Source organism: Nerophis ophidion, linkage group LG03 (genome assembly GCF_033978795.1).
Source record: "Nerophis ophidion isolate RoL-2023_Sa linkage group LG03, RoL_Noph_v1.0, whole genome shotgun sequence".
Taxonomy (NCBI): domain Eukaryota; kingdom Metazoa; phylum Chordata; class Actinopteri; order Syngnathiformes; family Syngnathidae; genus Nerophis; species Nerophis ophidion.
The window spans coordinates 3,317,395-3,345,323 of NC_084613.1; the positions used below are offsets into that span (position 1 = coordinate 3,317,395).

Below are 27,929 nucleotides of genomic sequence, written 5' to 3' on the forward strand. Positions count from 1 at the left end.
TAGCGCAGGCCTAAATTTACCGCATGCCTTTGGTAAACGCCGGAGTGAGAAGAGGTTTTAAATTAATTAGCGCCCCGGTGGCAATTCAAGGAAATACGGTTACTGTAAAATGTCCAATAATATTATTTATCTCATTCACGTAAGAGACTAGACGTATAAGATTTCATGGGATTTATGTATTAGGAGTGACAGATAGTTTAGTAAAGGTATAGCATGTTCTATATGTTATAGTTATTTGAATGACTCTTACCATAATATGTTAGGTTAACATAGCAGTTGCTTATTTATGCCTCATATAACGTACACTTATTCAGCCTGTTGTTCACTATTCTTTATTTAATTTAAATTGCCTTTCAAATGTCTATTCTTGGTGTTGGGTTTTATCAAATAAATTTCCCCCAAAAAATGGGACTTAGTCAGTGCGACTTATATATGTTTTTTTCCTTCTTTATTATGCATTTTCGGCAGGTGAAACTTATACTCCGGAGCAATTTATACTCTGAAAAATACGGTAAGGGTTATTATTTTTGTTAAGGCTGTATTCATTAGATATGCAAATATGTTCATGGGTGTGTCATGTTCATGATGAAGTGTGTTAAAGGGGAACATTATCAGCAGACCTATGTAAGTGTCAATATATACCTTGATACTGCAGAAAAAAGACCATTTATTTTTTTAACCGATTTCCGAACTCTAAATGGGTGAATTTTGGCGAATTAAACGCCTTTCTGTTTATCGCGCTGGAGGCGATGACGTCAGAACGTGACGTCACCGAGGTAACACACCCACCATTTTCATTTTCAACACATTACAAACACCGGGTCTCAGCTCTGTTATTTTCCGTTTTTTTGACAAGTTTTTGGAACCTTGGAGACATCATGCCTCGTGGGTGTGTTGTCGGAGGGTGTAACAACACTAACAGGGAGGGATTCAAGTTGCACCACTGGCCCCAAGATGCCAAAGTGTCTGCCGCCAGACCCCCATTGAATGTGCCAGAGTGTCTCCACATTTGACCGGCGATGCTAAGACAGACATGGCACAGAGATGTATGGATAACCTGCAGATGCATTTGCAACGATAGTCAACGAAATCACAAAGGTGAGTTTTGTTGATGTTGACTGCCAGCTAATCGATGCTAACATGCTACGCTAATCGATGCTAACATGCTATTTACCGGCGGTGCTAAAGCAGACATGGAACAGAGATGTATGGATAACCTGTAGATGCATTTGCAACTATATTACGTTTCCTTCCACCCACATTTAATGCGAAACAAACACTTACCAATCGACGGATTTAAGTTGCTCCCGTGTCAAAAGATGCGAAAGTCCTGATCGTTTGGTCCGCACATTTTACCGTCGATGCTAACGCAGCTATTCGGCCATGCTATGGCTATGAATTCGCTCAATAACTTCAGTTTCTTCTTCAATATTTTCATACTCCAACCATCTGTTTCAATACATGCGTAATCTGTTGAATCGCTTAAGTCGCTGAAATCCGAGTTTGAATCCGAGCTAATGTCGCTATATCTTGCTGTGGTATTCCCATTGTTTGTTTACATTGGCAGCACTGTGTGACGTCACAGGGAAATGGCCAGTGTCTTCGCAGAGAGCAAAAATAAGGCACTTTAAAGCTTTATTTAGGGATATTCCGAGACCGGTAACATTTTGAAAAAAACTTCCAAAAATACAACAAGCCACTGGGAACTGATTTTTATTGTTTTTAACCCTTTTGAAATTGTGATAATGTTCCCCTTTCAATGTGAGCGTGCAAGCTCTGCTGTTTCTCATGGGTCTCCGGTCGGTCGCGCTAAGAAAATGTGGCGTGTAACAAAAAGGCAGATGGGCTAACACACCACCCGCCGAGCATAAGTCAATGCTATTCCTGAGTGAGGAATGTCCAAATAAAACAATGCAGCCGCGGTGAATAAACTGTACACAGGGCACAGAATAAGTTGTGACACGCTGGCGGGCCAAGGCGAGGAATTCCACAGGGCTTCAAAGCGGGACAGGAACAGATATACACAATGCTGTGGAAACACACCAGCGACCTGATTTGGACTTCCATGCACAAACTTTTTTTTTTGTCTTTTTTGATGAAGTGCTTTGTTCTGGAAAAACACACAGTGAGCTGTAACATATAGGAAGATTAAAGGCCTACTGAAATGAGATGTTCTTATTTAAACGGGGATAGCAGCTCCATTCTATGTGTCATACTTCATCATTTCATGATATTGCCATATTTTTGCTCTAAGGATTTAGTAGAGAACATCCACGATAAAGTTGGCAACTTTTGGTCGCTAATAAAAAAGCCTTGCCTGTACCGGAAGTAGCAGACGATGTGCGCGTGACGTCACGGGTTGTGGAGCTCCTCACATCTGAACATTGTTTACAATCATGGCCACCAGCAGCGAGAGCGATACGGACCGAAAAAAGCGACGATTTCCCGATTAATTTGAGCGAGGATGAAAGATTCGTGGAAGAGGAAAGTGAGAGTGAAGGACTAGAAAAATAAATAAGTAAATAAAATAAAATAAAAAATAGACGGCAGAGCGATTCAGATGTTATTAGACAAATTTACGAGGATAATTCTGGAAAATCCCTTATCTGCTTATTGTGTTACTAGTGTTTTAGTGAGATTATATGGTCGTACCTGTACAACCTGAAAGTCGGAGGGGTGTGGCGACCGCCAGTGTCTCCGAGGGAAGCCACGTTTCTCGACGAGGCGAAGGCTGCCGGGCTGAGATTTATTTATTTTTTCCGCCTCCTCCACGGTGGAAGCATCTGACGGTCGGGGGCGAGGCAAGAGAGTTCGCAGCTGCCTCTTTAACAGGCACAGGAGGAACGACGCAAGCTAACCGCTCATGTCTACGGTAAGAGCCGACTTATTACCACCATTTTCTCACCGAAACCTGCCGGTTGACATGTGGTAGGGAACCATGTTCGCTTGACCGCTCTGTTCCATAGTAAAGCTTCACCGTCATCTTGCGGGAATGTAAACAATGAAACACCGGCTGTGTTTGTTTTGCTAAAGGCGGCCGCAATACACCGCTTCCCACCTACAGCTTTCTTCTTTGACGTCTCCATTATTAATTGAACAAATTGCAAAAGATTCAGCAACACAGATGTCCAGAATACTGTGAAATTGTGCGATGAAAAGAGACGACTCATAGCTGTGAACGGTGCTGGAACAAAATGTCCTCTACAATGCGTGACGTCACGCGCACTCGTCATCATTCTGCTATGTTTTAGCATGATACTTCCGCGCGAAATTTTAAATTGCAATTTAGTAAACTAAAGCGGGCGTATTGGCATGTGTTGCAATGTTAATATTTCATCATTGATATATAAACTATCAGACTGTGTGGTCGCTAGTAGTGGCTTTCAGTAGGCCTTTAAAAGAATGTCTGCGCAGTTTTATTTGTCAGTAGAGGTGTATCCATCCCATATTGATACGGGATATCGGTGTAAGCCAGGGGTCGGCAACCCCTGAATGTTGAAAGAGCCACGTTGGACCAAAAATACAAAAAAACAAATCTGTCAAGAGCTGTAAAAAATACCCCGTACCGAAACGGTTCAATACAAATACACGTACCGTTACACCCCCTAAGATATATATATGTGTGTGTATATATATATATATATATATATATATATATATATATATATGTTATTGTTCACATGTTAAAGGTGTTTAATAAAAATGCAAACAAAATAATAAAAGTATGTATGATTCCTGCTGATATCATAGCAGTTCAATATCGTTGTCGTATCAGTAGTGACAAAGTTGTATCAGGACACCCCTAATTGACCGTGCAGGCTTATACAACAATACTTGGTTGGAGCAATTATCCTGTAATTTAATTATATGTCTGTAAAGCACTTTGGTCAACTGGGTTATTTTCTAATTGTGGTATTTAAATAGAATTGTATTAGTGCGTCTGCCTCACAATACAAAGGTCCTGGGTTCGATCCTGCGCTCGGGACCTTTCTGTGTGGAGTTTGCATGTACTCCCCGTGACTGAGTGGGTTCCCTCCGGGTACTCCGGCTTCCTCCCACCCCCTAAAACATGCACCTGGGGATAGGCCCCTCCCACCTCCCAAAGTCATGCACCTGGGGATAGGCCCCTCCTACATCCAAAGACATGCACCTGGGGATAGGCCCCTCCCATCTCCAAAGAAATGCACCTGGGGATAGGCCCCTCCTACATCCAAAGACATGCACCTAGGGATAGGCCCCTTGCACCTCCAAAGACATGCACCTGAGGATAGGCCCCTCCTACCCCAAAGACATTCACATGGGGATAGGCCCCTTCCGCCTTCAAAGACATGCACCTGAGGATAGGCCCCTCCTACCCCCCAAAGACATGCACCTGGGGATAGGCCCCTCCCACCTCCAAAGACATGCACCTGGGGGTAGGCTCCTCCCACCTCCAAAGAAATGCACCTGGGGATAGGCCCCTTCCACCTCCAAAGACATGCACCCTGGGGATAGGTCCCTCCCACCTCCAAAGACATGCACCTGATGATAGGCTCCTCCCACCCCCAAAGACATGCACCTGGGGATAGGCCCCTCCCACCTCCAAAGACATGCACCTGGGGATAGGCCCCTCCCACCTCCAAAGACATGCACCTGAGGATAGGTTGATTGGCGACACTAAATGGTCCCTAGTGTGTGAATGTTGTCTGTCTATCTGTGTTGGCCCTGCGATGAGGTGGCGACTTGTCCAGGGTGTACACGGCCTTCTGCCAGAATGCAGCTGAGATAGGCTCCAGCACCCCCGCCACCCCGAAGCGGTAAAAAAAATGGATGGATGGATGTATTACCTGGAAGTAGAGACCCGCGGTTGGTCGGGCCATCAGGTTGTTGAAGTGCTCATGGAAGTCCCTGCTGAGGATGTCCTGGGAAAGCGTCTCATAGGGGTCAAACGCTTGCTCCTACAAAAGCACAAACACAGATGAGCGTTGGACATCAAGACATCCCCGGGAGCACTGATGGTTCTTACAGAGGTGAGTACAAGAGAACAGTACCAGTGTCATAGTCAAGTGTCTGCTATTTACACAACAATGGCTGTGTGCCAACTCATTTCAGGTAAAAAATACATGAATACTCCCTTAAGCTGTGCACCAGCTGCTCTAAAGCATATCCATACTTGTTATATTATTGTCTTTTGCTAAGATATGCTCGCTGAATTTTGAGGGATGTCCTCAGTTGAGTCAGATTCTGTACCTGATTAACAGACTAGAGATCGAACGATTATCTGTCCCGATATTTGGCATTTTGATGTACCGTATTTCCTTGAATTGCCGTTGGGTATATAGTATGCGCCTGCCTAGAATTAAACTCGTTTCGCAAAATATTCTTTTTATTAGCGCATGTCTAGAATTTCCGCCGGGTGAAACTCGTTTCGCAAAATAATTAGCATATGCCTAGAATTTCCACAGGGTGAAACTCGTCACGTCACAAGTGACACTTCACCTGTCATCATTTTCAAAATGGAGGAGGCTGGTTTCAATCATTTGAAATCGCATAAAGGGAAGAAGATTAAGAGCTATTCAGTAGGATTTAAGGTCCAAGCTATTGAATATGCTAAAAAGAACAGTAAGCAGCTATGTTTTATTAATATACCGTAGCTGCGTGTGTCAAATATGAGTCATTAAATGACTCCCGCCTCCTGGTGGTAGAGGGCGCTAGTGATTCTCCTTGCGACTACTCGGCTGCAGAAGAAGAGACAACAAGCAGCGATCTTTTATTTTTTCCTCTCGCTTGCACTTTTAACATGGAGGATTACATATCTAAAATAAAACAGTTTTCTAAACTGGACTTTCAATCGAAGCAGGAGGTGGTAATAAAGGAAGATCTCCATCGAGACAAAGAGACTTTTAAAACTGAAGAAAGATAAGGAAGACGGTATAGCTCGGTTGGTAGAGCGGCCGTGTCAGCAACTTGAGGGTTGCAGGTTCGATTCCCGCTTCCGCCATCCTAGTCACTGCCGTTGTGTCCTTGAGCAAGACACTTTACCCACCTGCTCCCAGTGTCACCCACACTGGTTTAAATGTAACTTAGATATTGGGTTTCACTAAGTAAAGCGCTTTGAGTCACTAGAGAAAAGCGCTATATAAATATAATTCACCTCTATAAACAAGTTATTGATGCTTTTGATCAGAAGGAGCTGCGCATGGACTTCATTTATAAGTAAAGGTAAGACCATTATAACGTTTTTTTTTAATTAAATATGCTTTTCATGATGGTATCCTTACATCACATTCAAATTTATAAGCGCTGGCCTAAATTTACCGCATGCCTTTGGTTAGCGCCGGAGTGAAAAGAGGTTTTAAATTAATTAGCGCCCCGGCGGCAATTCAAGGAAATACGGTATACCGTGTACCGTGACATGGCCTAAAATATATTGAGATATTAATCGCCCAGCCCTACTATACATGCATTATTATTATGTATTATCATGACAACAAATTTTTTTTTTTTGGTCTCCAAAAAATAATGGCAATAATATTGTTTATCTGCAATAAACTGTAGGTCAATATATCGTCAAGAAACATTTGTTATCGGCCCAGGTCTAGCTACATGTCCGACGTTTCCTAAAAAATAATGTAAAGAAGAAAAAAAACAGCTCAAAAAGCCTTGTTCAGCGGTTTACTGACTTATACTATTCATGTTTAGCTAACTTTTACTGCAAATGAACATCAGCTCCAAATATCCGTTATCGGTACTATTCCGTATCAGCCCTGAACAAAAACATATCGATGGATCTCTTCAACGGACACAATAAGATCAGGTGAAAAGAATTCTCGATGCTCCGCACCTCGGCGAGGTCTTCGAAGCAGCTGCCCACTAGCGGGTGCGGGCTGCCGTCGGCCGTCATCTCCACGGCGTCCTCAATCAAGCCCAGGAGCTTCACCGTCAGCTCGTGAATGTCCAGAATGTTGCTGAAGATCACCTCCACGTCCTGCGTAGCGACACAACATTCATATAATTGCTGCATAATGGTTGGTCAATTTCTGTTTCGTCTTATTTAGCTTCAACGCATGAGGCAAAACTATCGCAAACCAATACCACAATAATCAACATATTGTTAAGTTGACAGTGTCAATCACAAGTGAACATTTTGTGATTAATCACATGACTTAACTTGTCATTTTTGACATCCTTAATATATAGGATCTTTTGACAAGAACAAGAAAGTTTGATCATATTACGCCTGTACTGTATATACATACATATATACCTATACTGTATATACCTTTATATACATATATACATACATATATACCTATACTGTATTTACCTTTATATACATATATACATATATATATACCTATACTGTATATACCTTTATATACATATATACATATATATATACCTATACTGTATATACCTTTATATACATATATACATACATATATACCTATACTGTATATACCTTTATATACATATATACATACATATATACCTATACTGTATAACACTTTATATACATATATACATACATATATACCTATACTGTATATACCTTTATATACATATATACATACCTATACTGTATATACCTTTATATACATATATACATACATATATACCTATACTGTATAACACTTTATATACATATATACATACATATATACCTATACTGTATATACCTTTATATACATATATACATACATATATACCTATACTGTATATACCTTTATATACATATATACCTATACTGTATATACCTTTATATACATATATACCTATACTGTATATACCTTTATATACATATATACATACATATATACCTATACTGTATATACCTTTATATACATATATACATACATATATACCTATACTGGCTCACCTGCACTGGCTTCCTGTGCACTTAAGATGTGACTTTAAGGTTTTACTACTTAGGTATAAAATACTACACGGTCTAGCTCCATCCTATCTTGCCGATTGTATTGTACCATATGTCCCGGCAAGAAATCTGCCTTCAAAGGACCCCGGCTTATTAGTGATTCCTAGAGCCCAAAAAAAGTCTGCGGGCTATAGAGCGTTTTCCGTTCGGGCTCCAGTACTCTGGAATGCCCTCCCGGTAACAGTTCGAGATGCTACCTCAGTAGAAGCATTTAAGTCTCACCTTAAAACTCATCTGTATACTCTAGCCTTCAAATAGACCTCCTTTTTAGACCAGTTGATCTGCCGCTTCTTTTCTTTCTCCTATGTCCCCCCCTCCCTTGTGGAGGGGGTCCGGTCCGATGACCATGGATGAAGTACTGGCTGTCCAGAGTCGAGACCCAGGATGGACCGCTCGTCGGGACCCAGGATGGACCGCTCGCCTGTGTATCGGTTGGGGACATCTCTACGCTGCTGATCCGCCTCCGCTTGAGATGGTTTCCTGTGGACGGGACTCTCGCTGCTGTCTTGGATCCGCTTGAACTGAACTCTCGCGGCTGTGTTGGAGCCACTATGGATTGAACTTTCACAGTATCATGTTAGACCCGCTCCACATCCATTGCTTTCGGTCCCCTAGAGGGGGGGGGGGGGGGGGGGGGGGGGGGGTTGTCCACTTCTGAGGTCCACTCCAAGGTTTCTCATAGTCAGCATTGTCACTGGCGTCCCACTGGATGTGAATTCTCCCTGCCCACTGGGTGTGAGTTTTCCTTGCCCTTTTGTGGGTTCTTCCGAGGATGTTGTAGTCGTAATGATTTGTGCAGTCCTTTGAGACATTTGTGATTTGGGGCTATATAAATAAACATTGATTGACATTGATTGATTGATAGTATAGTATACTAGTATAGGACAGTAGAACTTTGATTGATAAACCCCTCTTTTTGCAAACTTTTCAATTTACGAATTATTAGATCAAGCTGAGTACGCCTGTGTATGCGAACACATTTATTCATTCGGTGTCCCACTGGCCGCCATTTTCTGCTTGCTTTTATCGAAGACTTTAAAGGGGAACATTATCAACAGACCTATGTAAGCGTCAATATATACCTTGATGGTGCAGAAAAAAGACCATCTATTTTTTTATTTCCGAACTCTGAATGGGTGAATTTTGGCGAATTAAACGCCTTTCTGTTCATCGCGCTGGAGGCGATGACGTCAGAATGTGACGTCGCCGAGGTAACACACCCGCCATTTTCATTTTCAACACATTACAAACACCGGGTCTCAGCTCTGTTATTTCCCGTTTTTTTTACTATTTTTTGGAACCTTGGAGACATCATGCCTCGTGGGTGTGTTGTCGGAGGGTGTAACAACACTAACAGGGAGGGATTCAAGTTGCACCACTGGCCCCAAGATGCCAAAGTGTCTTCCGCCAGACCCCCATTGAATGTGCCAGAGTGTCTCCACATTTGAGCGGCGATGCTAAGACAGACATGGCACAGAGATGTATGGATAACCTGCAGATGCATTTGCAACGATAGTCAACGAAATCACAAAGGTGAGTTTTATTGATGTTGACTGCCAGCTAATCGATGCTAACATGCTACGCTAATCGATGCTAACATGCTATTTACCGGCGGTGCTAAATCAGACATGGAACAGAGATGTATGGATAACCTGTAGATGCATTTGCAACTATATTACATTTCCTTCCACCCACATTTAATGCGAAACAAACACTTACCAATCGACGGATTTAAGTTGCTCCAGTGTCAAAAGATGCGAAAGTCCTGATCGTTTGGTCCGCACATTTTACCGGCGATGCTAACGCAGCTATTCGGCCATGCTATGGCTATGAATAGCGTCAATGGGTATTCGCTCAATAGCTTCAGTTTCTTCTTCAATACTTTCATACTCCAACCATCTGTTTCAATACATGCGTAATCTGTTGAATCGCTTAAATCGCTGAAATCCGAGTTTGAATCCGAGCTAATGTCGCTATATCTTGCTGTGGTATTCCCATTGTTTGTTTACATTGGCAGCACTGTGTGACGTCACAGGGAAATGGCCAGTGTCTTCGCAGAGAGCGAAAATAAGGCACTTTAAAGCTTTATTTAGGGATATTCCGAGACCGGTAAAATTAAAAAAAAAACTTCAAAAAATACAACAAGCCACTGGGAACTGATTTTTATTGTTTTTAACCCTTTTGAAATTGTGATAATGTTCCCCTTTAAGGAAGCAGGCCTCCTACTCAGTGGTGTAGTGGTTAGAGTGTCCGCCCTGAGATGGGTAGGTTGTGAGTTCAAAACCTGGCCGAGTCATACCAAAGACTATAAAAATGGGAGCCATTACCTCCCTGCTTGGCACTCAGCATCAAGGGTTGAAATTGGGGGTTAAATCACCAAAAATGATTCCGGGCGCGACACCGCTGCTGCCCACTGCTCCCCTCACCTCCCAGGGGGTGAACAAGGGGATGGGTTAAATGCAGAAGACACATTTCACCACATCTAGTGTGTGTGTGACAATCATTGCTACTTTAACTTAACTTAATTTTGATGAGAACTGACTTTTCTGTAAAAAAATATGCCAAAGCAGACATTCTCCTCTGTCTGCTTCTTTCTTTCCTCTAGTCCAGTGGTTCTCAAATGGGGGTACCCGTACCCCTGGGGGTACTTGAAGGTATGCCATGGGGTACGTGAGATTTTTTTAAAATATTCTAAAAATACTGCGATGAGATGGCGACTTGTCCAGGGTGTACACCGCCTTCCGCCCGATTGTAGCTGAGATAGGCACCAGCTCCCCCCGCGACCCCAAAAGGGAATAAGCGGTAGAAAGTGGATGGATTCTAAAAATAGCAACAATTTAAAAATCCTTTATGAATATATTTATTGAATAATACTTCAACAAAATATGAATGTAAGTTCATAAACTGTGAAAAGAAATACAACAATGCAATATTCAGTGTTGACAGCTAGATTTTTTCCATAAATATTGATGTTAAAGATTTCTTTTTTTGTGAAAAAAAGTTTAGGATTAAGTTGATGAATCCAGATGGATCTCTATTACAATCCCCAAAGAGGGCACTTTAAGTTGATGATTACTTCTATCTGTAGAAATCTTTATTAGGGACCGAATGACCCTTTGGGAGAGAGGACCCTATTGAATTTATAGCGTTTTATTCTTTCTTTATTATTATTCTGCAGCTTTGAGCTGTAATTTGACCCCTTAAAATGCTTCAAAACTCACCAAATTTGACATACACATCAGGACTGGCGAACATTGCGATTTAATCAAAAAACCTAACCCCAAAACTAAAAGTTGTGCTCTAGCGCCCCCTAGGAAGAAAACACAGACAAAACTGCCTGTAACTTCCAGTAGGATTGTTGTAGCGACATGAAACAAAAACCTCTATGTAGGTCTCACTTAGACCTAGATTTAATACACAGACATCCTTCAGCAAAAATCAACAGGAAGTTTGCAATTCCCCCTTCAAAACTAAAGTTTTGTAAAAGGACTCACCTTTGCCTCTTTGAGCTGTAATTCGACCCCCTTAAAATGCTTCAAAACTCACCAAATTTGACATACACATCAGGACTGGCGAACATTGCGATTTAATCAAAAAAACCTAACCCCAAAACTAAAAGTTGCGTTCTAGCGCCCCCTAGGAAGAAAACACAGACAAAACTGCCTGTAACTTCCAGTAGGATTGTTGTAGCGGCATGAAACAAAAACCTCTATGTAGGTCTCACTTAGACCTAGATTTAATACACAGACATCCTTCAGCAAAAATCAACAGGAAGTTTGCAATTCCCCCTTCAAAACTAAAGTTTTGTAAAAGGACTCACCTTTGCCTCTTTGAGCTGTAATTCGACCCCCTTAAAATGCTTCAAAACTCACCAAACTTGACACACACATCAGGACTGGCAAAAATTGCAATCTAATAAAAAAACCTAACCCCAAAACTAAAAATTGCGCTCTAGCGCCACCTAGGAATAAAACACAGACAAAACTGCTCCTAGGAAGAAAACAAAGACAAAACTGCTAGTAACTTCAATCAATCAATCAATCAATGTTTATTTATATAGCCCCAAATCACAAATGTCTCAAAGGACTGCACAAATCATTACGACTACAACATCCTCGGAAGAACCCACAAAACTAATAATACTACTTAAAGATAATATTGGGCCCATGTTGACATCTGCTTCTACATAAGTCCAACAAAACAAGAAATCTCATAAAAAATATAAATACACTGTATATAAGGGCTTCACGGTGGCAGAGGGGTTAGTGCGTCTGCCTCACAATACGAAGTTCCTGCAGTCCTGGGTTCAAATCCAGGCTCGGGATCTTTCTGTGTGGAGTTTGCATGTTCTCCCCGTGAATGCGTGGGTTCCCTCCGGGTACTCCGGCTTCCTCCCACTTCCAAAGACATGCACCTGGGGATAGGTTGATTGGCAACACTAAATGGTCCCTAGTGTGTGAATGTTGTCTGTCTATCTGTGTTGGCCCTGCGATGAGGTGGCGACTTGTCCAGGGTGTACTCCGCCTTCCGCCCGATTGTAGCTGAGATAGGCGCCAGCGCCCCCCGCGACCCCGAAAGGGAATAAGCGGTAGAAAATGGATGGATGGATGGATGGATGTATATAAGTTATATTTTAAATGCTTACAATTTAATTTTTTGTGGACATGTTGTATAAATATTGATGTTAAAGATTTATTTTATTGTGAAGAAATGTTTACAATGAAGTTGATGAATCCAGATGGATCTTTAAGTTGATGATTACTTCTATGTGTAGAAATCTTTATTTATAATTGAATCACTTGTTTTTTTTTCAACAACTTTTTAGTCATTTTTATATCTTTTTTTTCCAAATAGTTCAAGAAAGACCACTACAAATGTGATATAAATAAATGATAAATGGGTTGTACTTGTATAGCGCTTTTCTACCTTCAAGGTACTCAAAGCGCTTTGACACTACTTCCACATTCACACATTCACACACTGATGGAGGGAGCTGCCATGCAAGGCGCTAACCAGCACCCATCAGGAGCAAGGGTGAAGTGTCTTGCTCAGGACACAACGGACATGACAAGGTTGGTACTAGGTGGGGATTGAACCAGGGACCCTTGGGTTGCGCACGGCCACTGTACCGCTGCGGCACGCCGTCCCTTATATATAATAATATTCTAAAAAATAATGCATCCATCCATCCGTTTTCTACCACTTATAATAACAATGATATTGTAATAATAATATTGTAATGATATAACAATAATGATGATTTAATTATAATAATGATATTGTAATAATGATATTCTAATGATATAACAATAATAATAAATATAATTTAAATAATAATGATGGTGATATTGTAATAATAATAATGATGATGATATTGTAATAATAATAATGATGATTATATTGTAGTAATAATAATAATGATGGAATTCTAGTAATAATAATGTGCCTGAAAGACAAGACTTAAAAAGAGTGGTACTATGTGCAATATTTTGCACTGTTATAAAATTTTATAAATCAGAAACTGATGACATAGTGCTGTATTTTACTCCTTTATCTCTTTTTTTTCAACCAAAAATGCTTTGCTCTGATTAGGGGGTACTTGGATTAAAAAAATGTTCACAGGGGGTACATCGCTGAAAAAGTGAAGTGTCCATCCATCCATTTTCTACCGCTTATTCCCTTTTGGGGTCGCGGGGGGCGCTGGCGCCTATCTCAGCTGAATTATATTTATATAGCGCTTTTCTCGAGTGACTCAAAGCGCTTTTACATGGTGAAACCCAATATCTACGTTACATTTAAAGCAGTGTGGGTGGCACTGGGAGCAGGTGGGTCAAGTGTCTTGCCCAAGGACACAACGGCAGGGACTAGGATGGCGGAAGCGGGAATCGAACCTGCAACCCTCAAGTTGCTGGCACGGCCGCTCCACCAACCGAGCTATGCCGCCCCAAAAAAGGTTGGGAACCACTGCTCTAGTCAACTGTTTATTTGCGAATGTTAATGTACAGTGTATTATTATTACGTACTTTTTACTGTAGCAATATGGTTGCTAAAATTAAGGCATTGTGTGATTTCTGATTGCTTGTGGGGGCACCAAAGGGATTTCTGTGTGCACGCGCATACAGAACAGTTGTCGTTTTGGCTTGTTAATAAGAGGTAGTTGATTTGACACCTCCTTGTTGCGTTTACTTGAATCTATTATTCATAATTAAATACTTTCTTTTGGGGAAGTTTGCTTCACAATATGAACTTTTCGATTTCCGAACCCTGTTCAAGAACCAATGTATAGAGGTTTCACTGTCAATATAATCATCAGCCGACATGATTGGTGTTATACGAGCCTGCAAATGCCGTTACCCACCTCAAGATAAAAACACGCTCCACATTCCATTCCAAGTACTGCCACAAATTACTCAAATAAGCCCAAATATGTAAAGCCACAGCCTGAGAGCCCAACTTTCCATTTTCTCTTCCCAACAGTGAAAGATGGCTGCGGGGTCTTGTTTGGGTTCCTTTTCTTAGCAGTCAGCAGATCACACATGTAATCCTTTAGTGCGCTTACACGGGATTTAGTATAAATGTCTTTGTAATCGAGCTCAGCTGAAAAGTCGAGGGTTAGTTAAGCCCTATTTAAAGGAGCGGCTGAGCCTCTAAGCTGTCTCATGTTCGCGATGGCACTGGCTTTTTCTTACCTGCGGTGTGAAGATTTTGGAGTTGGACAGGAAGTGGTGGCGGAACACCTTGATGATGAGGTCGAGCTCGCGCAGGTACTGGCGTTCCTCGGCGATCTCCAGCCTCACCAGGTCGTCGTACGTCAGCTCGCCCGAGGACGAGGGCTCGTCGGCGCACTGCGACATCAGGCCGATGTCCTCCTCCTGGTCGAACATGTCCATCAGCACCTGGGATGGCCACGCGGAGACAGAGGAGGTCAACTCTTTAGAACACGTCGACAAAGTAAAGCCCAGTTTTAGACTGGATTAGGATCGATAGCATAATTCCCAGTATCACCGAGCAGTGTTGGCGTTAACGCACTTTTTATGTCTTTTTACGCGGTGAAATCAGAAAGGACGCGTATTTCTGTAAATCTGCGCAGGGACGCAGAGTTTTTGGGGGTTTTTTTTTTTTACCGACCCTTCCTTTTTCAGGTCAAAACTCCGTTTAGTTTTTTGATCAACTATGTCTTTCCTCCAGTGTTTTGTTTATTATCACGCCATCACGTGCGGTATCCCAGCTAATGTTTTATAGGCCCACGGCACATTCTAAAAACACTATTCAAATAAACCAAAACATAACAAAAGTGGGATAAAAAAAGCTTACAGGTGAAATGTAATTTAGAAAAAGTTGCGATGTTGACGAATAAAACAAAGCTGTTTCTTTTTTCTTTAAAAGTGTCATTGCTCAAAACATAATATTGAATTAAAATTAAGGTTTTTTATGAATTATTGACAGCTATCCCAGCTAATGTTTTATAGGCCCACAGCACATTCTAAAAACACTATTCAAATAAACAAAAACATGACAAAAGTGGGATAAAAAAAAGCTTACAGGTGAAATGTAATTTAGAAAAAGTTGCAATGTTGACGAATAAAACAAAGCTGTTTCTTTTTTCTTTAAAAGTGTCATTGCTCAAAACATAATATTGAATTAAAATTAATGTTTTTATGAATTATCGACAGCTATCCCAGCTAATGTTTTATAGGCCCACGGCACATTCTAAAAACACTATTCAAATAAACAAAAACATGACAAAAGTGGGATAAAAAAAGCTTACAGGTGAAATGTAATTTAGAAAAAGTTGCAATGTTGACGGATAAAACAAAGCTGTTTCTTTTTTCTTTAAAAGTATCATTGCTCAAAACATAATATTGAATTAAAATTAATGTTTTTATGAATTATTGACACCTATCCCGGCTAATGTTTTATAGGCCCACGGCACATTCTAAAAACACTATTCAAATAAACAAAAACATAACAAAAGTGGGATAAAAAAAGCTTACAGGTGAAATGTAATTTAGAAAAAGTTGCGATGTTGACGAATAAAACAAAGCTGTTTCTTTTTTCTTTAAAAGTATCATTGCTCAAAACATAATATTGAATTAAAATTAATGTTTTTATGAATTATTGACAGCTATCCCGGCTAATGTTTTATAGGGCCCCGGCACATTCTAAAAACACTATTCAAATAAACCAAAACATAATAAAAGTGGAATAAAAAAAGCTTACAGGTGAAATGTAATTTAGAAAAAGTTGCAATGTTGACGAATAAAACAAAGCTGTTTCTTTTGTCTTTAAAAGTATCATTGCTCAAAACATAATATTGAATTAAAATTAATGTTTTTATGAATTATTGACAGCTATCCCGGCTAATGTTTTATAAGCCCACGGCACATTCTAAAAACACTATTCAAATAAACAAAAACATAACAAAAGTGGGATAAAAAAAGCTTACAGGTGAAATGTAATTTAGAAAAAGTTGCAATGTTGACGAATAAAACAAAGCTGTTTCTTTTTTCTTTAAAAGTATCATTGCTCAAAACATAATATTGAATTAAAATTAATGTTTTTATGAATTATTGACAGCTATCCCAGCTAATGTTTTATAGGCCCACAGCACATTCTAAAAACACTATTCAAATAAACAAAAACATAACAAAAGTGGGATAAAAAAAGCTTACAGGTGAAATGTAATTTAGAAAAAGTTGCGATTTTGACGAATAAAACAAAGCTATTTCTTTTGTCTTTAAAAGTGTCATTGCTCAAAACATAATATTGAATTAAAATTAATGTTTTTATGAATTATTGACAGCTATCCCGGCTAATGTTTTATAAGCCCACGGCACATTCTAAAAACACTATTCAAATAAACAAAAACATAACAAAAGTGGGATAAAAAAAGCTTACAGGTGAAATGTAATTTAGAAAAATTTGCGATGTTGACGAATAAAACCAAGCTGTTTCTTTTTTCTTTAAAAGTGTCATTGCTCAAAACATAATATTGAATCAAAATGAATGTCTTTATGAATTATTGACTTATTCAAGTCTCCCATTACTTCACATCCAATATTCCACTTTGAAAAATATTTTTTGTGGAAGAGTGTGCATATGTTGTGTTTGCCATAAAAAAACATAGTTTTCTTTGACAAAAAGGGCAGAAAACAAACAAACAAAAAAAAATAAAAATTGAGGGATAGATGTGAAGTTGATGTAGACCAAGGGTGTCCAAACTTTTTCCACTGAGGGCCGCACACTGAAAAATCAAAGCATTTATTTTTAAAAACAATCCAATATATGTATAAAAAATATACATTTAGGCCTCCACTCAGGGTTTTGGTAAAAATAAAATGTTAAAAATGAGTCATTATTTAGTATTATTATTTGTATTATTATTCAAGTTTTAAATCTCTAGATCAGGGGTCAGGAACCTTTTTGGCTGAGAGAGCCATGAAAGCCAAATATTTCAAAATATATTTCCGTGAGAGCCATATCATATTTTTTAACACTGAATACAACTAAATGTGTGCATTTTTAAGTAAGACCAACATTTTTAGAGTATAATGAGTCTTTTATTCTTTTTCATAACATTGTTATTCTGAAGCTAACCAATAATAAATCAAATGTCATGTCTGTTGATCATGTTTTTGTTTGGCCATGTGCTGTTTGTCTTTTGGACTCTTTAAGTTCCTGTTTTTTTCCACTCCCTTGTCTGGTTTCCTTGGTTACTCATGACAAAATACCCACTCACCTGCTTCCCGAGCACTAATCAGAGGCAGTATTTAAGCTCGTCTTTGCCAGTCAGTCGCCCTGGCGTCAATGTTATCTTTTCATGCTCTGTGCTGACTTGTTTCATGCCTTGCCATAGTTTCGTGCTTCATGCCATGCCAAGTAAGTTCATAGTCTGTTTATGCGTTAGCTTTGTTCCTTAGCCCAAGTTGTGCCTCCACTGTGAGCGATTTTTGTTTGTATCTTTTTTTAGTTTAAATTAAATCATGTTTTTACCTAAATGCCATTTCCCAAGTAGTCCGTCTGCCTTCCTGGGGGAACGACCCTGCAGGAAGCTGCGACCCCCCCCCCATCATTTCAGGATTGAATTCAAAATCTCCCTACTAACCCACCAGTGCCTCCATGGAAATGCCCCCCTATACCTCAAGGAACTGCTCACCCCCAAATCCTCCACACGACACCTCCGCTCCATACAGGCTAACCTCCTCCAACCTCCACGGACAAAGCTTCGAACAATGGGAGACCGGGCTTTCTGCTCCCAGTCTGTGGAACGCTCTCCCTGACAACCTGAGGGCACCTCAGACTGTGGATGCTTTTAAAAAAGGCTTAAAAACCCATCTTTTTAAAAAAGCCTTTCTATAGACATGCATGCTGGTTGTAGCCTGTGGGCTGTTTCTAGTTTTATATTTTATTTACTGGAGCCTATCTCAGCTACATTCGGGCGGAAGGCGGTGTACACCCTGGACAAGTCGCCACCTCATCACAGGGCCAACACGGACAGACAACATTCACACGCTAGAGCCCATTTAGTGTTGCCAATCAACCTATCCCCAGGTGCATGTCTTTGGAGGTGGGAGGGGCCTATCCCCAGGTGCATGTCTTCCCTAGATGTTTTTTTAAAAGGTGTACCTTGTCTGCACACATGGACACTTTGATGTCCTGCTGGCTGATCTCGTAGTGCCGAATGTTGCCGACGTAGTTGCCCGCCAGTTTCAGAATGTCCGCCGATATGTACTCCAGAACGGCCACGATGTACAAAGACACGTGGTAGTCCACTCTGTAGCCCAGGACTTCCTGCGGGGTAAGACAAAGAGGCAAAGTTGTGTATGATTCCGGGATGCTTGGTGACGATGGAGCAGCGTCTTCCAAACCTTAAGCAGCGGGTGTATTTTATCCACGGGGAGAAGTAAGGGGTTCCGCCTCTTTCGCTTCTCGATGGCCGACTGAGCGTCGGCAATGGCCCACTTGTCTATGGGGTGGGGGAAAGTCTTCTGGACTCGTTCCTGGAGACAAAAAGTGGGAGAGGATGTTCCCGCCGCGTTGCTAGGTGTGAGGGGCGAGCGTTTACCTCCACGTCCTGCACCGAGCGAGGCTGCGCCACGCACAGCATGTTGAGCAGCTGCAGGATCAGCTCCTCGATGTGCTGCAGGGCGTCCTCCTTCGCCAGGAGGTTGGGATGGACCTGCTTCTGCACCTAAACGGACCACAGCAAGTACGTCAGTGTCACTTTTCTTATGCCAGGTTTGAGCGTGCCACATGCAAACCCGCCCCCCTCCAGAACCACAAAGATGATGTCATGGGGGCATGTGTCAGATGCGGTCATCAACATCTGGTGCCCCCCCCCCTCCCCCTAGGATCAGGTCACGTTTAAAAGACGTCAGCACGGCAAGATTGAACAGGTTTTAATAACAGCTGTGCACCGTCACAGATGGAAACTACAAAAGCCAAAAGCAGTGAAGTTGGCACGTTGTGTAAATGGTAAATAAAAAGAGAATACAATGATTTGCAAATCCTTTAACTTATATTCAATTGAATGGACTGCAAAGACAAGATATTTAATGTTCCATTTTTTTTGCAAATAATCATTAACTTAGAATTTAACGGCAGAAACCCATTGCAAAAAAGTTGGGACAGCGGCTTTTTTACCACTGTGTTACATGGCCTTTCCTTTTAACAACACTCAGTAAACGTTTGGGAACTGAGGAGACACATTTTTTAAGCTTTTTAGGTGGAATTCTTTCCCATTCTTGCTTGATGTACAGCTTAAGTTGTTCAACAGTCCAGGGTCTCCGTTGTGGTATTTTAGGCTTCATAATGCACCACACATTTTCAATGGGAGACAGGTCTGGACTATAGGCAGGCCAGTCTAGTACCGGCACTCTTTTACTATGAAGCCACGCTGTTGTAACACGTGGCTTGGCATTGTCTTGCTAAAATAAGCAGGAGCGTCCTTGATAACATTGCTTGGATGGCAACATATGTTGCTCTAAAACAGTGGTTCTCAACCTTTTTTCAGTGATGTACCCCCTCTGAACATTTTATTGATTAAATGGGTTGTACTTGTATAGCGCTTTTCTACCTTCAAGGTACTCAAAGCGCTTTGACACTACTTCCACATTTACACATTCACACACACATTCACACACTGATGGAGGGAGCTGCCATGCAAGGCGCTAACCAGCACCCATCAGGAGCAAGGGTGAAGTGTCTTGCTCAGGACACAACGGACATGACGAGGTTGGTACTAGGTGGGGATTGAACCAGGGACCCTCAGGTTGTGCGCAGCCACTCCTCCACTGCGCCATGCTGTCCCAATTCAAGTACTTCCTAATCAGAGCAAAGCATTTTTGGTTGAAAAAAAAAAGATAAAGAAGTAAAATACAGCACTATGTCATCAGTTCCTGATTTATTAAATTGTATAACAGTGCAAAATATTGCTCATTCGTAGTGGTCTTTCTTGAACTATTTGGAAAAAAAGATACAAAAATAACTAAAAACTTGTTGAAAAATAAACAAGTGATTCAATCATAATAAAGATTTCTCCACATAGAAGTAATCATCAACTTAAAGTGCTTTCTTTGGGGATTGTAATAGAGATCCATCTGGATTCATCAACTTCATTCTAAGAAATATTTAACATCAATATTTATGGAACATGTCCACAAAAAATCTAGCTGTCAACACTGAATATTGCATTGTTGCATTTCTTTTCACAGTTTATGAACTTACATTCATATTTTGTTGAAGTATTATTCAATAAATATATTTATAAAGGACTTTCGAATTGTTGCTATTTTTAGAATATTTAAAAAAAAATCTCACGTACCCCTTGGCATACCTTCAAGTACCCCCAGGGGTACCCGTACCCCCATTTGAGAACCACTGCTCTAAAACACGTATGTACCTTTCAGCATTAACGGTTTTGTGTAAGTTTCCCATGCCTTGGGCCGTAACACACCCCCATACCATCACAGATGCTGGCTTTTCAACTTTGCGCTTAGAACAATCCGGATGGTTCTTTTCCTTTTTTGGTCCGGAGGACACTAACATCCACAGTTTCCAAAAACAATTTGAAATGTGGACTTGTCAGACCACAGAACACTTTTACACTTTGCATCAGTCCATCTTAGATGAGCTCGGCCCCAGTGAAGCCGGTGGCGTTTCTGGGTGTTGTTGATAAATGGCTTTGGCGTTACATAGTAGAGTTTTACCTTGCACTTACAGAAGTAGCGACTAACTGTAGTTCCTGACAGTGGTTTTCTGAAGTGTTCCTGAGCCCATGTGGTGAAATCCTTTACACACTAATGTCCCTTTTTGATGCAGTACTGCCTGAGGGATCGAGGGTGCGTAATATCATGGCTTACGTGGTTTAGAGTATATATGGTGAGTGATATTGACAGTATAACAATATCAATACAATATTTAAACTATCCAATATCACCTATCATCTACCCAATCATACTTTTTTATTTTCCCATTACCTCCAAATTCTTAAGGACAAGCTAAAATCATCAGGCTGGAGGTTGGGTCTTGGGCGCAGTTGGGTGTTCCAACAGGACAATGACCCCTAACACACGTCAAAAGTGGTAAAGGAATGGCTAAATCAGGCTAGAATGAAGGTTTTGGAATGGCCTTCCCACAGTAGACAATACTGAAGAAACAAGTCCATGTCAGAAAACCAACAAATTTAGCTGAACTGCCCCAATTTTGTCAAGACGAGTGGTCAAAAATTCAAGCAGAAGCTTGCCAGAAGCTTGTGGATGGCGACCAAAAGCATCTTATAGCAGTGAAACTTGCCAAGAGACATGTAACCAAATATTAACATTGTTCAATGTTTCAATCAATTCATGTTTACTTATATAGCACTAAATCACGAGTGTCTCAAAGGGCTGCACAAGCCACAACGACATTCTCGGCTCATATATCACATCAGGGTAAGAAAAAACTCAACCCAATGGGATAAAAATGAGAAACCTTGGAGGGGACCACAGATGTGGGGACCCCCTGGGCGACCGGTCCAATGGACATCGAGTGGTTCTAGCATTATATTGCGAGAGTTTAGTCCATAGTGGATCTAACATAATAGTGTGAGAGTCCAGTCCATAGTGGATCTAACATAATAGTGAGAGTCCAGTCCATAGTGGATCTAACATAATAGTGTGAGAGTCCAGTCCATAGTGGATCTAACATAATAGTGTGAGAGTCCAGTCCATAGTGGATCTAACATAATAGTGTGAGAGTCCAGTCCATAGTGGATCTAACATAATAGTGTGAGAGTCCAGTCCATAGTGGATCTAAAATAATAGTGTGAGAGTCCAGTCCATAGTGGATCTAACATAATAGTGTGAGAGTCCAGTCCATAGTGGATCTAACATAATAGCGTGAGAGTCCAGTCCATAGTGGATCCAACATAATAGTGAAAGTCCAGTCCATAGTGGATCTAACATAATAGTGTGAGAGTCCAGTCCATAGTGGATCTAACATAATAGCGTGAGAGTCCAGTCCATAGTGGATCTAACATAATAGTGAGAGTCCAGTCCATAGTGGATCTAATATAATAGTGAGAGTCCAGTCCATAGTGGATCCAACATAATAGTGAGAGTCCAGTCCATAGTGGATCTAACATAATAGTGAGAGTCCAGTCCATAGTGGATCTAACATAATAGTGTGAGAGTCCAGTCCATAGTGGATCTAACATAATAGTGAGAGTCCAGTCCATAGTGGATCTAACATAATAGTGTGAGAGTCCAGTCCATAGTGGTGCCAGCAGGAGACCACCCCGAGCAAAGAAAGGTCAGCAGGTGCAGAGACGTCCCCAACCGATTGTTTTATGTATACTTTTGACCCAGTGGATTTGGTCACATTTTCATTAGACCCATAATAAATTCATAAAAGAACCAAACTCCCTGAATGTATGTGTTCCAATCACTCTATCACAGAAAAATAAGAGTTGTAAAAATGATTGAAAAACTTAAGACAGCCATGACATGATGTCCTTTACAAGTGTATGTAAACTTTTGACCAGGACTGTACATCAGTATCATGATGCAGTTTTCAGCCATATTGCCCAACCCTAGTTTGACCTGAAACACTCATGTTCATTTACTGCATCATTTAAATCCCAGCAATTGGGCACATAAAAGGGCGTGGCCTATGGTGCAGAAAGCGAGAGGGAAGGGGGCGTGGCTGTCCGAAGGCGCGAGGTACAGAAAGTTGCCGTCAATGGAGCCGAGCCCTCTGGCAGGAATGCAGTTGGTTGAGCAGAAAAAAGAAGGCGAGGAATGCGTGCAGGTGGACACAAAACAGGCCTGCACACAAACATGCGTAAACCAAAGTGGAGCCCAGAAGGAAAAAAAAAAGTGAAACCACAGGCCCCGCAGGAAGGAATGCGAGCAAAGAGTTAAAAAGGTCAACACCAACGTCATCGGTGCGGCGCATTCTTGCGCTCTGACTGAGTGGAGACGCGGGCGCCGTGCAGGAAGTCCCCTCCGCTTCAAGTAGTCTTGGCTGAGACAAAAGTGATGAACGAGGAAATACAGGAATGTCAAATAGTGCCGCGCTTATGTCGTGTGCTTCAATTTATTTCAACCAGGTTTTTCTTTTGGGGGTAGAAACAAGTTGGCCTGGTTCATGTTTCTGTACATCATTTGGATGCATACTGCACTACTTGGAAACAAACATGACATATATATATATATATATATATGTATATATATATGTGTACACATACCGTATTTTTCTGAATTGCCGCCGGGGCGCTAATTATTTCAAAACCTCTTCTCACTTGGCGCTTACCAAAGGCATACGGTAAATTTAGGCCTGTGCTTATAAATTTGAGTGTGACGTAAGGATACCATCATGAAAAGCATATTTAATAAAACAAAAACGTATTATGGTCTTGCCTTTACTTATAAATTAAATTTATGTGCAGCTCCTTCTGATCAAAAGCATCGATAACTTGTTTATAGAAGTCTTCCTTATCTTTCTTCAGTTTTAAAAGTCTCTCTGTCTCGATGGAGATCTTCCTTTATTACCTCCTGCTTCGATTGAAAGTCCAGTTTAGAAAATGGTTTTATTTTAGATATGTAATCCTCCATGTTAAAAGTGCAAGCGAGAGGAAAAAATAGACGATCGCTGCTTGTTGTCACTTCTTCTGCAGCCGAGTTGTCGCAAGAAGGATCACTACCGCCCTCTACCACCAGGAGGCGGGAGTCATTTAATGACTTATATTTGACACACGCAGCTACGGTATATCAATAAAAAATATCTGCTTACTGTTCTTTTTAGCATATTCAATAGCTTGGACCTTAAATCCTACTGAATAGCTCTTAATCTTCTTCCCTTTATGCGATTTCAAATGATTGAAATCAGCCTCCTCTATTTTGAAAGTGATGACAGGTGAAGTGTCACTTGTGACGTGACGAGTTTGACCCGGCGGAAATTCGAGGCATATGCTAATTATTTTGCGAAACGAGTTTGACCCGGCAGTAATTCAAGGAAATACGGTATAAATACATACATATATATATATACATATATACTAGGGATGCACCGATTAATCGGTAACCGAATATATTCGGCCGAATATGGCAAAAAAAGCCACATTCGGCCTTCGGTGGCATGAGTTAAGAACAAGGCCGAATAGTGGCGTGTGACGCAATTTTTTGACGCGGTGACGCAATCAACCAACGTGCAGTGACGTTGGGATATGTTGTGTACCTGTATAAGTGTATGAGGTTACATGCACACACTTATTGAGATTTAGTGGGGCCTCTGTTTACATTATTAGCCTGTTGTGTAGGCTACCTGTATAAGTGTATGAGGTTACAAGCACACACTTATTGAGATTTAGTGGGGCCTCTGTTTACATTATTAGCCTGTTGTGTAGGCTACCTGTATAAGTGTATGAGGTTACAAGCACACACTTATTGAGATTTACTTGAGCCTTCTGTTTACATTATTAGCATATCTACTGTGGCTAAGCAGACTTTTGCCAAAAGGACAATAATTCATTTGTTGTGGGTTTATCCACTTTAATGCACTTTATTTTTTTTGAAATGCATGTTTTGTTTGAAGGCCTAATATAAATGAAAAACTTTGTGCTTTTTTGGAAAAGCAAAAGCTACTGGAATATTAAAACAATGTCAATATTCAATAAAAAAATTACTTTATTTGAAAAACATGTCTAAAAATGTATTCTAAGCTATTTATGCAATATAAAAAAAAAATTGTGAAAAACTGCATTCATTATTCGGTATTCGGCCTTTGGCCAAGCGTTTAAGTTTTATTCGGCTTCGGCCACAAATTTTCATTTCGGTGCATCCCCAATGTATACATACATATATACATATATATATATATATATATATATATATATATGTATATATATATATATATATATATATATATATATATATATATATATATATGTGTGTATATCTATATATTTATATATATCCATACATACATACATATTATATATATTACACATAGATATTTATATATACTGTATATTTAAAAGCAGAAGTGAGGAAATGAGATAAGACGCCCGCCTGCACTTGACCAAATTCCACAGGACGCCGAGAGTCGTGAGTCACGACGGCACAAAAACCACGGGGGTTTCCCTCGCATTCCATTCAGCGAATAGTTGGCCTCCTCCACAGAGGTCCACGCGCAACACGTGTCAACCCACCGCCAGCCGCCAGTGTGGTACGCAGGAAGAAAGTGTGCACAAAACTTATTGGTATGAAACCACAAAAACTATGAAGAGTAGGGGGAAACAAAAGAGAGTGAGACCTCCCGAGTGCCTGCTTGTCATCGCTTCATCTTGAATACAATGAAAAAAATATTGTAAGAACAAACACAAGGTTTGAACTTGTCGCGTGTAATTAGGTTTTGGTCATACATTTTACTTTTCTGCATAATTAACTTTAAGGACACATTTTGAATCATTGTTTATGATCATTTCCAGACAGGCGTGTCCAGAGTCTGGCCCCGGGGAACAAATCTTATTCGAAAAAAAACGCATAAAATATGGCCTATTTGAACATTTTGAAGGATAATTAGTGCCACACACCAAACATTTTCTTATTAGATGTTATCAAGGCATAGAAAAAGTGAAAATGTTGAATGTTAATCACATAAGAATCAAAAGTAAAAAGCTGACCTGGAGGCTTTATTTGTTAATGATAAACCGCAGTAAAACAGGTGACAAACTCCAAACACACATCATTTCACGTGGCCCAAAAAAAAAAGCCTGGAAAACATGTGTCTCAATAAAATGCTTAATTTTTTTTTTTTTTTTTTACTAATTTTGACAGAAAAGAAAATACATATCTGTGGAGAGGCGGAGCCGACGGTCCGACAGCAGGGCAGGGCACGCTGGAGCCCTGCCCAAGATGGCGGCAAGGAGGCGGAGAATGCGGCGGAGCGGAGAGGCAGGGCGTGCCGGGAACGACGCCCCAGACGAGATCAGGTGCGTGGGTCGCGCACCTGGACACAATCAACATATCTCCTCACACTGTATAAAAGGGGAGAAGGAGGAGAAATGGTTTGGGGGAAGGAGTTGGAGAGCCTGCAGGAAGGGATGAGGAGCGAAAGCGAGAGGGAACAGCGCTTGAGAGACGACGAAAGAGCGGACCGGAGAGCGAGACACGGAGGAGCGAGCAGTGGGAGCGACGACGGCGCAAAAGACTGCCTCTATTGAAAAATAAAAGAGTCAAACCTGCTCAAAGCATGTCCTTCCTGAGGGGTCCAAGGAACCCGAGCGGCGACAGGGGATCGTCGGTGGTCCAGCCAGGTTGGGCGCCAAATGTGGACGACTTTCCCTGTCGCCGCTCGGGTTCCCTGGACCACTCAGGAAGGACATGCTTTGAGCAGGTTTGACTCTTTTATTTTTCAATAAAGGCAGTCTTTTGCGCCGTCGTCGCTCCCACTGCTCGCTCCTCCGTGTCTCGCTCTCCGGTCCGCTCTTTAGTCGGCCGTGTCATCGTCTCTCGTGCGCTGTTCTCTCTCGCTTTCGCTCCTCATCCGTTCCTGCAGCCTCTCCAACTCCTCCCCCCCCATCTTGCCTCCTTCTCCCCTTTTATACAATGTGAGGAGATATGTTGATTGTGTCCACGCACCTGATCCCGTCTGCGGCGTTGATCCCGGCACGCCCCGCCTCTCCGCCGCATTCTCCGCCTCCTTGCCACCATTTTGGCTCGCTGTCGGATCCGCCTCTCCACAATATCGTTTAAACTGTAATAATATACAATCATGCCAAATATGTGTTTGTTTGTTTTACTTAATTCATGTAAGGCAGTGTTTTTCAACCTTTTTTTGAGCCAAGGTATATTTTTTTCATTGACAAAATCCCGAGGCTCACCACCAGCAGAAAATGTTAAAAATGAAACTCGGTAGCTTGCATTGACGATATAAAGTCGTTCTCATGAAATACTTGACGCAATTGTTTGATATGAATTTAAACTATATCCATAACCATTCGTGCGTCACTAAATGCTAATTAAATGGTTAGTCTGCCGATCTCCAGACAGCACAGGCTTTTAACAACAACATTATTTGCGGATTATAATTAATGATTTGCAAAAATATACATACATTTTTTTACAATGCTTAAAAGACCTGATATTGCCATTGTTACTGATGATGGTGAAATTGCACACCAGACAATATGTCACCAGCAGCACAGTGGTTGAAAAACAATGATTTAAGGTAAAATAATAATAATAATATTAATAATAATAATAATACTGAATGAAAAGGAGCTGAAAGAAATACAACTTATAATATCCGCCCCTATACAGTTACAACATTTGTAGTTGGGGTTAAATATTATATTATGATATACTGTATTACAAAATATGTTTGTACAGATAAAAACAAATAGTTAAATATCTTTGTCACCTTTACTTATGATTTCAAAGCCAGTTATCCATCAATTTGCACATAAAAATATTTAATACTCAAATGCATCTGCAATTGTGAAACAATATAACGAGGTAATTATACATATGCT

At 40.8% G+C, this 27,929-nt stretch overlaps 1 protein-coding gene across 1 annotated transcript in view; it reads right to left on the reverse strand.

Moving 5' to 3' along the window:
• The window catches only part of sos2 (son of sevenless homolog 2 (Drosophila)), an 82,231-nt gene that overhangs the window by 35,282 nt on the left and 19,020 nt on the right, over positions 1-27,929 (reverse strand). Inside the window, exons 2-7 of the mRNA XM_061893949.1 lie at positions 18,981-19,106; positions 18,784-18,915; positions 18,542-18,706; positions 14,605-14,811; positions 6,824-6,967; positions 4,827-4,937 (exon numbers count right to left, since the gene is read on the reverse strand). Of these exons, the coding sequence (XP_061749933.1) occupies positions 4,827-4,937; positions 6,824-6,967; positions 14,605-14,811; positions 18,542-18,706; positions 18,784-18,915; positions 18,981-19,106 (885 nt within the window). The remainder of the gene's footprint in view (positions 1-4,826; positions 4,938-6,823; positions 6,968-14,604; positions 14,812-18,541; positions 18,707-18,783; positions 18,916-18,980; positions 19,107-27,929) is intronic.